A 15,786-nucleotide genomic window follows, 5' to 3' on the forward strand; every position below is an offset into this window, starting at 1 on the left:
CTGGCTGTGGGGATCCCTTGCTGCTCCAAGCTCATGGATTGCCACAGACAACCTGCTGAATGCTTTATTAGCCCACAGGCAAGGGATGGTCTGAGAATTCAAGCAGGTAAATGCCTGTGGTAAATTGGCTTTTATGGAGTGTTAGGAGACCATAACAGCTAATGATTAACAGCTAATGATCTGCTATTAAATATACATATGCTGTTGATAGGATTAATAATTTAAGAGCCTTCCCCCAAAAAACAAGGGTTAAGCATTTAATGACTGCTTGACGTGTAAGAATGAGAGAAATTAAAACACATACAAGTTCATGAAAAAGAAGTTCTGCGTGAGCAGCTGAAGTTGACACAAAAAGCACAGAGACAAAAAAAAATCTGTTGATCTGCTCCTTCAATAATTTATATTTTGGGAATTTTTTAATTGCGCACATGACATGCAACTGCCTTAATGCTTATCAATACCAATTTACTTATCCTCCGTCATTGCTCACTGCACTGAAGCAGGGAAAAAATGCAGAATTCTGCCCTCCCCACCCCAAGGAGAGCCATTTCCCGTGGTTCACCTGGCAGTCCTGGCAGCAGAGCCCATGTGCACACACTGCTCCCGGCTTCAAGGCACAGGTGGTTGCGTTACAGCACCGGTTTGTACATTCCTGCATGGATTTGGAGGGTAAATTTAGAGCAGACAACGTGCAGTCACAATGAGCTGTAAATCAAGAGGCTGCCTAGAAGCTCTGCCAAGAAAAGCTGGGCATGAAATCATGAATTATGCATGAAATTCGACAACCTGATCCAAACAGCCTTGTCTGCCCTCAGATTCAACAAGCCCAATAAGTGTAGTAAAACCAGAGGAGCTGCTGAGGAGGGCTGGTTTATTCCAGCTATGGATCTAATCCCAAATATCACAAACAACCCAAGCACGCTGACACCAACCCTGACAGAGCACTGGGGTGTTTTATTTCCACAGGAATCAGTGGAGTGCTTCCACTGCCTCCCAGAGAGGATCCAGGAGCTGGGCTGCTGCTGCTGAGCATCACGACCACAGCTCTGTTTTGTGCTAGCTGCTGGCCAGGCTCCTGTCTGGATGGAGGCTGGGGCTGCCACAGAGGAAGACAAGGACACGATTCCATGTAATCCCTTATCAGAGCACACCAGTAATAGAGCTGTGAGATATGGAATGAGCATGAATTGCAGCCTCACTCGCTGATACATCCCAATTTCACACTTGTGGATTAGATGGTGCCGTGTGTGGGCTCCTGCAAACTTTATTGTCAGTAGAACGTGCTCATAAGGAGCCTCAGAAAAGAATGGATTTGTTTTTCCAAGATAATGCTCACAAGCTGCAAGTTACACCAGCTGAGCTGGAATCTCATCTCTCTCACAGAAATAGCAGCAGATAAAATTGCTCTTCAGCTGTGTTAAGTCTGTTTGACTTAGCAAGGGATCACTGACAACAGAGGGAACACAGGAGGAATGAGTGGGTTAGAGTGATGTTCACAGCCTCTTGTTACTTCCCTGGCTTCTGAAAGCATCCCAACTGGAAGACAGGGCTAGCACTGACTCACCAGCAAAATAAACCAGGAGGATTCTCAGCATTTCACTGTTTTTTAGGTGTTATCCTCCTGGATGAACAAAGCCAACTGTGCTCTGAAGCAGAGGAAAAACTTCCTGCTCCTATTTTTGCTCACCGGAAGGCAGCAGGCTACAGAAATATTCCTGGGCAGCTGCTGCATGTCAGCAGTAACATTCCTCTGCACAGAAGCAGGTTTTATAAATTCACCTCAGAAACAATCTGAGATAAGCAGGATGGAGTGTCAGACCCATTGAGGTCCTTCTGAAACAGCCAGCTGCAATACCCCATCCTCTGGCCCCACAGCAGCATTCAGCATTCCACAGGCAGACTGGGATAAAGACACAGCTCTTGGAGTGGTGTTTCAGCAGCCTCTGGTATTTCCAATTGCTACCTCACTTATTGCTCATTGTAGGGAATGAGCTTGGTAAATAGTTTTTGTGCCTGGGCTATCGAATTGTCAGGAATGATTTTAACATAAACAAGCAAAAAACCAAGCAAGGCTCACCAGGCTTTTGGAGGGTGGAGGCTGCCACCTGAAATTACTGCTGTGCTGGAGTATAATAATAATAATAGTAATAATAGTAATATAATAATAATAATAATAATAATAATAATAGTAGTAGTAGAAGATAACAACAGCAGTAATGGGAGGAGGTCTCTCAGTGTGGCTCTCCTGGCTCTTCAGAGGAACCAGAGCAACCCAACCCCAGAACAATTCCAGCACCACCTTTGGGATGTCAGGCTCTGTCCTGTGGACAGGACACCTGGTTTTCCCCCTCTCTTTTCTAAGAACACAGGACAGACCCCACTGGGTCAGCCCATGCTTGGTCCTTGTGTCTCCCTGAGAGCAGCCAGCAGATGTTTGAGGACATTGACACCCTCCCAATTTCCTGCTTTTCCCTTTGCTTTCCCTTGGCTCCATGGGCATTTTTGGCCTGTGAGAGTCAGAGTAAAGGAATGCACAGGTATCCAACACAATCAGGGGAGCAGCTCCTTCTGATTGTTTGAAACCTGCCATTTTCTGACTTCATCTGCTCATTTCTCATGGGGGACAACCTCTCCTCTCTCACCCTTTCCATTCCCCTCACGATTTTATCAGCTTATGCTGCATTTTCCTTCATTTTCTTCTTTTCCAGCCAGAGCCCTTTCAAGACGTGGAACCACCTTATTGCTTTTCTCTCAATCTTTTTTCATTCTGCTTTATCCTCCCTGGGATCAGGGAGGGGTAGGGAAAACCTGCACAAGCAGTTTCAGGTGCAGCAGATTTATAGAGGTCTGCTGGTGCTTTGTTTTGTTTTCCTATTTCTCTCCTAGTACTTTCTAACAGCCTATTTACCTTTTAGACCACTCCTGAGCACTGGGCTGACATTTTCATGAGACTATTTATTGCAATAGGAAGTCTTGTTCCTCCATGGTCAGAGTCAGCTCAGAGTCCATCATCTTCTTTGTGTTTTTGGAATGTGCATCACTCCTCAGTGAGTCCCATTTCTCATCTTAATGCCTGTTCCAGCTGCCTCAGAAGGTTTCTCTGCAGTCCTCCACATCCAGTTTTCATCTTTAGCAGCCTAACTAATATCATCAGCAAATTAAAGACTATTCTTCTTCCCAGGCTGTTTATGAAAATGCTGCGTTGTGTAGTCCCAGGACTCATGGATACAGCACAGCAGATCTGCCACTGCATGAAATGGGTAATTTACACCTGGTTGTATTTCTTATCTTTTAACCCAATTTTTGCCCGTGCAGTTTTCTCTCCTTTACAGCTGCTCAATCTCCCAGAGAAGCTTTGGTGAAAGGTTTGGTCCAAAGCCTCTCTAAGCCCCTCACAGGCTGCAGTGACAGCCCTGTCCCTTTCCACCCACTTGTTGAGCTCTTCAGAGCACTGTGATGGATTTGTAAGACAAGATTTTTGTAAGACAAGATTTTGTAAGACAAGGTTTTGTAAAGACAAGGTCTTGTAAGACAAGAGTTCCTGGCACAAAAGCCGTGTTGACTCGTCCCTGGCATGTCACAGCTGTTTGGGCACTCACTCCTAATTACATTTGCAAGTAATTTGTCTGACTTCTGAGTTAGCAATTTGTAGTTTTCTGTTCCTCCTTGCAGCTGGTTATAAATGACACATTTTCATCTTTCAAGGACCGAGGATTTTTACTTCTCATCATTCTTTTATCTTTCTATCTATAATTTACATTAACCCTCCTTCCACAGACACAGCAGCACATCAGGCATTTTTGGTCATATAATCTAAAATTGTTAGGATCATAAAATCACAGAATGGTTTGGTTTTTGAAGAGACCAAAAGTCATCCAGTTCCTCCCCCTGCCATGGGCAGGGACACCTTCCACTATCCCAGGGTGCTGCAAGCCCCAGTGTCCAACCTGGCCTTGGGCACTTCCAGAGATCCAGGGCATCCCCACCCTCACAGAAGAATTTAATCCTAATTTCACACATTCTTGAGATACTGCAACACCATGGACAGAACTCAGCTGGTACGAATGACAGGGCAGTGAGTTAGTAACTAATCACACAGGTTTTCTGGAACCATTCAGGTTAGAACAGTAAATCCTAAATAAATTTAATTGCAGGCAAGATGCATTTTTTCCCAACACAGCTAAAAACGGCAAAAAGATAGAAAGAAGAGGCAAATTAAGGCAGTGCTTGCTGACACTAAGTGGCTTTGACTTGAAAAGATATCAGTAACGTTCAGAAATGAAAACAAGAAAGATAACAGGGTTAGAAAGACATTTGCAAGCTGCTTGCACTCTATTGACTTTAAACAAGGAGATAAGGCTGCTTCCTCCAACCTTGTTACCCTCAAGAGTGAGTGAACTGTCAGGAAATCCTCACTTGGACAATCCCAATGCACTCCAGAGGCAGGATGCAGCAATATCTTGCTGCTTTAACTGCCCCCATCTCTTTTGTCTGTAGGTCCCTATTTATCACAGGAAACAAATCCCTGATCTGCTGCTGCCTTTAATTCAGATAATCAGAGAGAAGTTCAATAAAGCCAATGAGGAGAGGATGTAAAAGGGATAAGGATACCAGCTCGGATATTATTTGACCCCCAGGTTTTGCCTATCTCCTGCTGATCTGAGCAGTCCTCTGACACATTCACTAAACAAAATGGAACAATCTTTGAGGCAGCAGCAATCTGTTTGAGAGGCAATGAAGACAATTGCTGTTGGGGGGTAATTGGCTAGAGGGAAACAAAAATCCTACAGTGAAGGAGGAAAAGGTCTTGCACCTAAAAACTGAAGTTGCAATGAAAATACCTGGCCAATATTAATATCTCTATTTAGATAGTGTTTTATATATATATATGGATAGTGACGTACTGTGGCTGCCCCTGGATCCCTGGAAGTGTCCAAGGCCAGGTTGGACAGGGCTTGGAGCAGCCTGGGATAGTGAAAGATGTCCCTGCCCTGGCAGGGGAAAGTGTGATTATCCTCATGGTCCCCTCCAACCCAAACCATTCTGCGATGGAACAGTTTCTATGGTTATACTGACATAAATATAAATATAAATATCTGAGTGGCTTCTCATTGACAGAAACAAACCTTCATGCACATTTGCTTGAGAAATTCAAGCCAAGTTCTCAAACTTCTTTTGAGTTTGGCTGATTAGCTAATGCTGAAAGGAACTTCTAGGAACTTCTAGGAACACGAGGTCATGGCCAGTCTGCTGGACAAGCCTGAGTTTGTTCTCTAATGATGAACTGAGCACATTCTTAGCTCAAGCCCTGCTTAAACTTCACCATCTCGAATACACTCCAGACTCCCTGCACTTCTGAGACTCTGAGGTTTGAGCTGATGGGATGGAAGCAGAGAAGGCAGAGCTCTGTTTTACCCCAAACACACCAAACCACCCCTCCACTGCTCTGTTTTACCCCAAACACACCAAACCAACCCTCCACTGCCAAAACCCTGCAGGCAGGACATGAGCAGAACCTCCCAGGTGGTTCTTACCTCAGGCTCCCCACAGTCACACTCTTCTCCATCTTCCACGTAGCCATTCCCACACTTCTGGCCACCAAAGGACTCCTTGACTTCAGGCAGGTTAAAGAGACACATTCCCACTCCTTTCTCCAGGCTGTTCTCCAGGTCCTTTCTACTGCAGCTGCTGAAGACCATGGGGAATGGATAGCTGGAGAAAACCCACATGGAGACAAAAGGAAGGTTGTTATATGAGATGAAAACCTCTCTCTCCTGTCACACCGGTGATATTTTAGCACATTTGTGCCTTAACCAGAAGACTGTGTTCACTTTTTATCACACAGAACTGAGATACAGCAATTCACTGTGAAATTGAGCTCAACCCATTAATAATAATAATAATAATAATTTCTGACTATGAGTAAGGGAATTTTCACTTTTTCACTTCAATTTGTAGCTGCCGTTAAGGATTGGATGTGTTCACATTTGAAATTCCTTCTCCCTCCTTTGCTTATGGAGTTATAATGCAAATTATGATTATGAGCCTAAAGAAATGCTGGGTTTGCAAGTAGTATCCTGAATTTGCAGGACTGCAAAAGATCTTAATTCTTCTTGGAAAATTCAGTCTCAAATGGCAAATTCATTCATCTTGCTGTGCAGAATGGCAAACTTCCTGCTCTTTTCAGGAAAAAAAAAAGAAAAAACCAAAAACCACTGTTAGTTGATAAGAGCCTGCTTCTGCAATTCATCAAAGCTGAGCTTGGGAACTGCATGATTTAAGCAAAGATAGTTCTTATTTTAAATCAGCAGGACTGTATACTGAAAATATTCCTGTTTGGAATTCCCAGTGCTGAGTGCAGGTTGGGCCCTGCCGTGCAGACACTTTCCAGCTCCCACTCCTTTTGCAAACCACCCAAGGCAGAGAGGACAAAATACTCCCATGCAGTACAAATACCAGCAGGTAACTGGCAGAATTCCATTTCTGCTGATGAATGTTTGCAGTTTGCCTCACAGATGAGGGACCAAGTGACAGCAGAGCCTGGATGATGGCAACGGGTCCTTGATGCCCTAAGGAGCTGGAGTAGATGGAGTTCAGAGGAATAAAGTGGAAATTTAAGGAAGAGCCTTCAAAGGCCACAGCCTGGCAGTGCCTGGATGGCTCCACCATGGAAACAACAGAGCTTGGTCATGAGATCTCACATTCTTATAAGTTTTAGCCCATTTGCATACAGGAGTTAAGTGTCCAATTAACAGCTTCAAATGATGAAGTTTCATCCTCCTTGCTTGCTTGCTCATCCTCCCCTTTTCACCTTTTTTCATGCTTTGGGCCTGAAGTCTGAAGAGACTGTCCTTGAGTCTCCAGCTGGAATAGGAATGCTTTGTCTCCACCACCCCGTGAAAAGATCCTAGTAACAGTTAATATAAAGCTAAAAGCTGCACACCAGAACAGAACAGAAGAACTCAAAACCCAAGGTATCATCCTAAGGGCTGCTGTGACAGCTCTGTGCTGAGATGTCATGGAACAGTTTGGGCTGGAAATGGACTTGGAGATCATTTAATTCCACCTCCAGGGGCACCTTCCACTATCCCAGGGTGCTCCCAGCCCTGTCAGCCTGACCTTGGACACTTCCATCCACCCGTGCCAGGGCCTCCCCACCTTCACAGGGGACAATTTCCCCAGAAATCTCCTGCCCACCTTGAATTCCACTGAATTTGTGTCACAAACATGGTGTAAAACAGCTTCTCCCCTCAGACTGATACCTCTGTCACTCTCTGGTCCAGCAGTAACTCAACATTTCAGCAGCTCAGGAGCCAACCTGGCAATTTCACTTTACTCACTGAGTGCTCTGTGTCACCCACGTGTTATTAGGACTGTTATCTTTGCAGACAAGCAAGGTAACAGATAGAAATTCTGCACTGCTGAACTTCAGACTTCCATTAATCTCCTGGTGTTTCTGATAACCTCAGATGAAAAGCTTGTTTTGGGAATGATGATGCCCGTAGGTCATAGAAAGGGATAATTTCTATTAAAAAGAAAGAAATGTTTGGCAACTACAAATGCAATAGAGCTTCCTATGCTGACATAAGGAAGTTAATTAGGATCTTATAGAAGGTTATGGATACATTACAGAACAGAACATATTTTGTGTCTAGTTAAAATTACCTCTTTTACAGTTTCTTTTGCAATAAAACAGCCAGCTCATTGGAAAAGAACATAAACATGAGTCTGAAGAAGAAAATAATTTTCCAATATCACTATAGGGCTTGTCAAGTTAAACTAAACAGTTTTGAATTTCACTGACATATGACTTCAGAAAGCTAATAGCCATCTCCATGTAATAAGCTGATTGCTGGAACATATCAATGTTTCAGCAAAATGACAGTGTCTAAGATAAATAAAGAAATTTCAGAATAGCAGGAGGTAGGAGCCAGGCTGTTAGCTGGGCCCCAAGGGAGGACAGGGAAGGTACTTGGAGTAATGGAACAGAAAATAAAGGCTCTTGGAAAACTACTGACCACTCTATATTGAGCAATTGGAGATGTTCTTAAGAGGGCACCACAAACTTCTGTCCTACCTCAGTGTGACTGAGAAGAAACCTCACAAAATTCTGTGTACGTGACTCTGAACAAGTAGATGGGTGCACATTCCTGCCAAACAACAGGAAAAAACAAAGAAACCCAGATACATCTGACTAATAAATCCTGGAGAGGGCTTGATCAGACAGGGCCCTCATATCAAAGTGTGAATAAATGAACACTGCATCATGCAGGCAAGATCTGCACTTCAGTGGCACAGGTTTGCTTTGATAGCCACGGGGGTGAGACAAGGAGACACACACCTCACAGGGAATGGAATCCATCCAGGAGCACATTGCATGGATGTGAGCTGTGTCTGTCCATCAGCAGGAGGGCAGAGTCCTCTCTCTGTGCCAGAGGTGAAATTGTGCCATTGCTGATGAATAAGCTTTATGTTTCCCCAACAAAAGGAACTTCAAGCTGTTTCCTATTTTGGACTCAGAGGTCCATTCATCTTCTGGCTTTTCCTGCTCCTGATGCCTGTTTCCTCAGCTGACATCAGTGCAGCACATGATACATGATGACATTTCCTGAAACACTTCTTCTTTACCAAGTAATCCCCAAATAAAGCAATAAAAACCCAGAAATAAACCCAGCTGGTGGAAACAGAGAAACTTCAGGGTAACCACACCATGCAAGAGTAGGTCCCACATCAATTGGTGCCAACTGGTATTTCACTGGAAACTTGATTGATCTTTAATATGATATTCTCATACACAACCAGTCTTCTTTATTTGACCAATAAAGTTCCACGTAACAGCCACAGCACTTTATTGTTGTGATTTTAGGCTGCATTTTGTCTGTCTTTGCAATTTTAAAGCTGTTTCATCAGAAGAATGAAATGCCTGGCAGATGGGATGGGAAGGGAAGTCACAGATATCAGATGTCAGAGGCATTCAAACCAATGTTTGAGTGATCTGGAGCTTGTGAAAAATGATGAAGGAATGGTGATGTGGAAGGAATTAATCCTCTGAACAATGCAGGAGCTTCTTCCCTGTAAAGACCCTTCTGATCTCCCTGGAACTGCCTTAGGGTGGGAGAAGGAAATGGGGTCTCCACAGTAAAGTCAGCCCTTGACCTGTCTCCAAAATTTCAATGATACCTAAATAGGAATGTTTGTGCTTCCTGTGGTAGCTCAGACACTTACTCTGTTGGGAACCAGCTCATAAATGCCATAAGAGAACATTTCAGAGGCAAAAAATTCATCAGCAGTCTTTATACTCTATTTATCTTCAAGACATTTTTTGTTACAGATCCTTATTTTTTTTTTTTTTTACAGTTGGAAAGAGAAAGGGCACTTTAGTCCAGCCTAACTCTTATTCCAAAATTCTGTGCCCCATGCATTTTTCACCCTGTCTGGATCTGTAGATTTACTACACAATGGATCATTTTGTCAAACCGTTCTGGCTGTGGCTACAACTCTACAGAACTCGAATTGTTCCCAGCACTTCCATCAGTCTCCTCAGTGGCTTTACACCAAGGAGAATCACTTCAGTCTTTCTGCCCCTCTCGAATCCACAGCATTCCTTGGGGTCTCCTTGGTGCTTAAAAGATGTGTTTAATCCCCAGCAACAAATATCCCAGTTTCCAACAAAACCAGCTTTGCCTGCTCTTGCAAATAAGACCTTCACAATTGTCAGAGGATCCCTGGTAATCGATTCCTTGGGAAACAGAGCCTGGGCTTGTCCCATTCATTTATATTTCAAGTACTCCCGCCCTCCAAATGCCAGGTTCCTTTAGGCAGTTCTGCATTTAGCCTGTATTAGATGGCTCCTTCCATTAACTAAGTGAAGTGGCATCAGCACTCTGTCAAGTCCCATTTAAGAAGAGAAGATTCTTTGTACCAGCACCTCGTTGCCCAGCACAGGCTTCTTTTCTTCCCAACCCCCCCTTTTTTTTTTTTTTCATGAAATATAAAAGCTCAATTCCATCATCTCCATTTCAGAGGAATTCCCCTTCCTCAGGGGCTGAATGACAGGAGAGCACAAGCATGGCAGGCTGAGGAGCTGGGGCAGGCAGAGCGTTGAGGAGAGGCAGTGGTGCTGATCCTGCACCTCCTGCACTGCTGCCCCTGCTCCATCTGGAACATGCCTGCAGGGGCACTGGAGACCCAAACCCCTCCAGCTGCATTGCAGCAGCACCTTGGGAAAGCTGGAATTCCTCTGGCTCCTCCAAATCCTCTCTGTCCACACCTCAGGACCTGGGTCCACCTCCCTTGAGCTCCTCCACCATAAACCATCACGGAATTTTCTGGTTCCCAGCCACTCAAGGGGTAACAATGATTCTGGGAACTCTCTATCCATTGCACAGGAGGATAAACTACGGGCTCACCATATCTTGAAAACATTTTGATTATTATGATTATCACTAGCCAATCTCACTTTCTATTTCTTATTCAATAGCTGCTCCTATTTTCTAAAGGAACTGCATTGTTCTGTCCCAAATGTTGGTGTACACACAGACACTATCTATCTATATATACACATCTATTTATAGGGTTCATTTCTTCCAGTTCACATCACAACCTGATTATTCAGCACTATGGCAATGTTTATACAGAGCCTTTTACCAAAAGACCCTGAAGTGTTTCACAATTATTCACTCAATTAAAATGCACAAGAGCCCCAAAGAGCTCTGTTAAGTACCACCAGACCTCCCTCCCTGAGGTAATATGGTAATTAGAGATTATATTAATTTTAAAAAGGACATTTTAAATTTTTTTGAGCATGCTTATGGAAACAACTTTTGGCTAATTTCCAAAGGTGCAGAAAACTGGGACAGAACTTTGCTCAGAATTCCTGAAAACCCAAACCTGAGGGGCCATATCTGGAAATAGCTCTGGCATCAGCTGTGCTTTTTAGGACCATGAAGGTGCTTGAAGGCAAGAGGGGTGCTGAGTCAGAAATTTCCCTAGTCCAAGACCTGAATTTCCAACATTTTCCATGACAACACCTTGAACTGACCACCGCAGTGACTTTGTGCCTGTCTCAACCCTTTGAGATTAAAAAATATGAATATTTACTCTCCTTAATCTCCAAATTTCCTGATTTTTGGCTCACAGCTGGAGGGGTTGAGCAATGTAGATTTTCTGGATTATGGAGAGGTGAGTTTCGGCCTCCTCTTGTTCAGACTCTAGACAATGCCTAACACAGAAATATGTGAGTTTTCTGTTGCATATCCCAATTTTACATAACAACATAAAAATAAGGGTGAAGAGGGGATTAAATTAAAGAATAGGGATAGGATTGGTTTTGGTAACATGGGTGTAATTCATTTTTCCATGGAAAAATGGCAGCACTAGGGGGAGTACCCCAAGAATAAACCTCTAGAAGGCAGAAACTCAAGCAGCATGAATGTTTCTAGACCCAGGGAGGTGTTGATTTCAAGGAACTGTGACAATTTTCCAGCCTCCTCTAACTCCTGATCTAATTGATGTAATTCTTTTGCACTCAAAAGCATCTCCCTTGGTTTTAACCTTCTAGACATTATTACTGCTCTCCAGCTTTTGAAAGCTACTTTTTATGGGCTCCTAAGAGAGATGAGCCTACCAGAATAAAAGTGAATTTGCTATTAGATGACATTTTTTGACACTCCAGCTCTTCTGTACAGCAAGTATGTTAATGAATTAGTAAGCATAAAGAACTTCACAGAATTAGGTGTCAAGCAGGAGATAAAATCCAGTTTTCTTTGATATTGAAATAGGTGTTCAAATACTACAGATCCCTTCACGTATCAAGTTCTGTCACTACACCTTATTTCCTACACCTCACGCTTTAGTAGCAATTGTTTAAAATTAGACAAGTGCCATAATGTGGAAGGGCTTTTTAATCTATTAATTAGACAAGTGCCGTAATATGGGAGGGCTTTTTAATCCATTATTTAAACAATGTCTTAATTTCTAAGTACTTTTGAGGGAGAAAGGCACAAATGCAGCTTTTGACCCCACCAGCACAATAAAGAGGGAGTTTGAAGGTACCTGCAGATTGTTCCACACCTAAAGGTTTTGCAAACAGCAAATTGGGAAAATTAGGAGGAGGGGGGAAGCTGGAGGATCATTTGGACTTGCCCAAGATATCAGTCCCAGAGATGATGGGGCACATCTTTTTCAGGTGATTTGGAAGGATTTAGCTAAAAAACCTAGAGTGGTTTTATCTACAGATAAAGTATTTAAAGGGGAAGTTTGCTTCAAAAGTTAGAGGATGTCTGACAACTCATACTTATTTTTCTAGCCTATTTTTCCCTCCCTTGCTCCTCTTTTAGAGTTTTAATCCCTAGAGCATCAATAAAGTAGAGCACGGAATTGGGCCATGTAGTTAGAGATGACATCAAAGCTCTTCTGTCTGGGTTCATGGTCAGTGACTTCAAAACAAACCCAGATTTCTCCTACAGCTTTTGTCACGTTCACTCCATGGTGGCTGCTAACCCTTCCAATAAATAACTGGGAATATATCACACTGCTGGTTCATTTAATTGATGTCTGCTTGGATGCCTTGTTGTGCTACAGGGGAATTCCCAGGCTTATTGGAAAGAAAGCCTTTCCAAGGAAATGTTTCAACTTTGCACACAATTGCCTTAAGTTGGTTTTAATTTTCCCCTGGGGATAGTGCAGATTCCCAGAATGAATTCCTGCAATCTCCCTTCAGGTGCCCAGATTGGATTGACACAGCCTCAGCTGAGGCTTGACCTCTCCCATTACACAGAAGGTGAAATTTGAACTACCTGGAATATTCAAAAAGGCAGATTTACAACGGTGAATGTGGGACTTGAGGGCAGAAAGCAGCGACAGAACAAATGCCTGGATGGTTCCCAAAAATCCATTCTGCAAGGGAGCAACACTTAATGGCTTTATACAGTATAGACTGTTGTGGCAGTCACAAAAGTGCCAAATAAAACATTATTAGCAGTTACTTTCCCTTTGACAAATGGATGGTCAGAGAAGTTTTTTCTTGGAGGAGAGGCCTGTTGTGACTTTTCTTTGTGTTCTGGGGGTGAAGCAATACTAAACCAATTTATCACCCCTGACAGGATCCTGACTCTGTGCTGGAGTTATCTGCATTGCAAAAGCTCCATGGGAATTGAACTCAGACAACTGTTCTTCCTGTTGGGAACCAGACAGCCAAGGAAAGGAGCTGTAATCAGTTTGAATTTGCCTCTGGCTCATCTTTTGCTCTGTTTCCTTTTAGACCACTACCTCATTAATAAAAACTTGCTGGATTGCTGAGAGTTCAGGTTTCACAATCTACTGCTTCGAATTTGAGGCTAATCCAATGCTGACTCCAGGAAAAGTCAAAAAGCAAGGAGGCAGAGCAGAGGGAGGGATGAAAAGGCTGGGTCAGGTCTGGTCCCAGGCTAAGGAAAAGCAGGATACAGACACCCTGTGCCTGCCAGCAGCTCCCAGCAGTGAAGGAAAATCTGGATAAGGAGCACAAGCAGAGTGCCCTGAGTTTAAATTTTGTCACACAAAGCACAAGATCCTCAGCATGTGACGAGCAAATAAAGACAAATGGTCCAAACCAGTGCTGGAGATCAGCTTCCTGCTGATTTCTGATTAGGGAAAAGGTGCTTTGGTTAGTTCTCAACATGATTTTACAATCTGCTTTTGTTCCAGGCAGTTACATTCTAATTTTCTCCCTTGAAAAACCTTGGAATTGATTTTTTAAAGTGGGCCAGGAACAGACAGGAATGAAAAAAAAAAAAAAAAAAATCTGACTTCGGGAATCAGATTGATTGAAAGACCAATCATTAAGAGGGTACTCAGGAGATGGATTTGGCTGAGGATGAGCCTGGACATCAGGTGAGCAGATCAAATGACACCAAGTTAAGGGAAGTGGACCCCAAACAGGGCTAAATCCAACCAGGAGAAACCCAGGCTAGGGAGAAGGGACTTCACAGGAAATCCTGAGTTGGAAGGGACCCACAAGAACCCTGGAGTCCAGCTCCTGGCACAGACAAACCCCAAGGATCAGCCCTCTGGATGGAGCACGTGGAGAAGCTCCCTGGGAAGAGCAGGAGCAGAGAATGAAGTGCATGGAAATGCCACTTGGTGAGATGGAGGTGCTGGAGAAAAGAATCTGAGCCTGCAAAAACTGGAATAATAAATACCTGGGGGACAGGCTCCTATTGATTTCCCTTAGCATCGGTACTACCCGGGCTCTTAATAAATCAGGACTCCAAGACAGGAGGATCATGGCTCAATTTTTTGTTCTTTGGGAAGATCCAAAGGAAAGATAAGTGAGGATAAACAGTGCCAGAAATTAGTCTGAATTCCCCCAGCATTTCCACCTTCCCTTCTTCTGTTATGAGAAAAAAGCTCTTTGTCCCATATCACCTGAAACATCTCAGATGAGTGGAAATGGAATTCTTAAAGAAAACTAAATATATAATAACAAGGAATCATTTTTTTTTACCTTCCCCTTTCTTTTTTACAGAGCTGGAACAAAGAAAAATTAGCTGCCACGTTGTATTTCTTTCATTATTTCAAGCCATGAGGACAGGATGGATCCAGCCACGATCCAAGACTTAGGGATCCTTAATGAGCAAATTAAAACTTTCACTCACAGGAATGAAAAGCTTTTGAAAAATCTAAAAAAAACCCCAAACCCATATGGACCCTGACGAAATCCTGGGAGTTTTCCTCCCAGCTCTGGATTTCTCACCTGGTGGTGGCTGGCTGCCAGGGGTGGAGATGAACACAATTTCCATGCTGAAAGAAGCAGACAGAAAGGAACTCCAGGACACCAAAGTTATTTCACCTCTTCATTTTCAGTGCCTTTACTCTAAAATAGGTAGTTTCTTATCTTAATCCATCGCTGGGGCTGCATCATTCATTTGCAAAGGCTGAAATGGAGCCTCCCTGCCTTGCTGCCACCAGAACCCCCCAGGAAAACGTGCCCAGCACTCCGTGACAGGCTTTGACTTTAGAAAAGATCAAGAATGACTTTGCAGGAAGGAATTGTCAGGGTAAAATTTTCAACATTTTGCACATCTATGGCAGGCACAAAGGCTCTGTGATTCCCATGACAACTGTGGCAAATGCAGCTGTGGGCACCAGTTCATTACAGGGATTCAGCCTTCCAAGTCCACAGAAATTCCTTCAAGTGCTCCTGGGCACACAACACACGTTCAAAAAGGAGCTTTCATGTGATCTTAAGGATTTGCCCTTTTAGGTATAGTTCCATTTTAAAACCAGGAATTTGGAATTCATTAACACCAATTAAAACTGGACACCGGGTGCTTAATTCTCCATGCGCTGCTCTGCAGAATTATCCCTGCAGGTTGAAAAGTTTGGGGTTTGTTTTTCTTCTTTTTTTTTTCTTTTTTTTTTTTTTCGGATGAAACGGAAAGCCAAGATAAAGGGAAATGTCCTGATATGATTTGTTCTCGTGGGTCATGGCAATAGCAGCACTGCAGGATAAAAATGTCCCTCTCAGAGCTATATTTCCTATGGATATTACAGCAACAAGACAAAAGGCAGCTGAGCTCTCTCATCCCAGCATCCAGGCCAGGAAAAGTGCATTTCTCGTGGCAGAAAGCCCTGCTTGTCCTTAAGTATCTGCTATAAATAATCACACCAGGAGTAAAATGTGTTTTCATTTGAGAAGTCACCTCTCTCCTTGTCAGCTTCACTTACAGCAAAGTCATGCTGTCAATCTGCGAGTTATCCTTGAGAATACACCAGCAAAGCCAATTATTTTCCCTTCTAACAGCA

At 43.3% G+C, this 15,786-nt stretch overlaps 1 protein-coding gene across 3 annotated transcripts in view; it reads right to left on the reverse strand.

The window, feature by feature from the left end:
- The window catches only part of ADAM12 (ADAM metallopeptidase domain 12), a 181,692-nt gene that overhangs the window by 24,805 nt on the left and 141,101 nt on the right, over positions 1 to 15,786 (reverse strand). For 2 of the 3 annotated variants that reach the window (XM_085582973.1, XM_021526349.4), the window contains 2 exons: positions 5,535 to 5,712; positions 563 to 652 (listed from right to left, as the gene is read on the reverse strand). In XM_085582973.1, the coding sequence (XP_085439099.1) occupies positions 563 to 652; positions 5,535 to 5,712 (268 nt within the window). The remainder of the gene's footprint in view (positions 1 to 562; positions 653 to 5,534; positions 5,713 to 15,786) is intronic. The other variant, XM_085582974.1, reaches the window with a different exon arrangement.

This window comes from Lonchura striata, chromosome 6 (genome assembly GCF_050655825.1).
Source record: "Lonchura striata isolate lonStrDom1 chromosome 6, ASM5065582v1, whole genome shotgun sequence".
Lineage (NCBI taxonomy): Eukaryota > Metazoa > Chordata > Aves > Passeriformes > Estrildidae > Lonchura > Lonchura striata.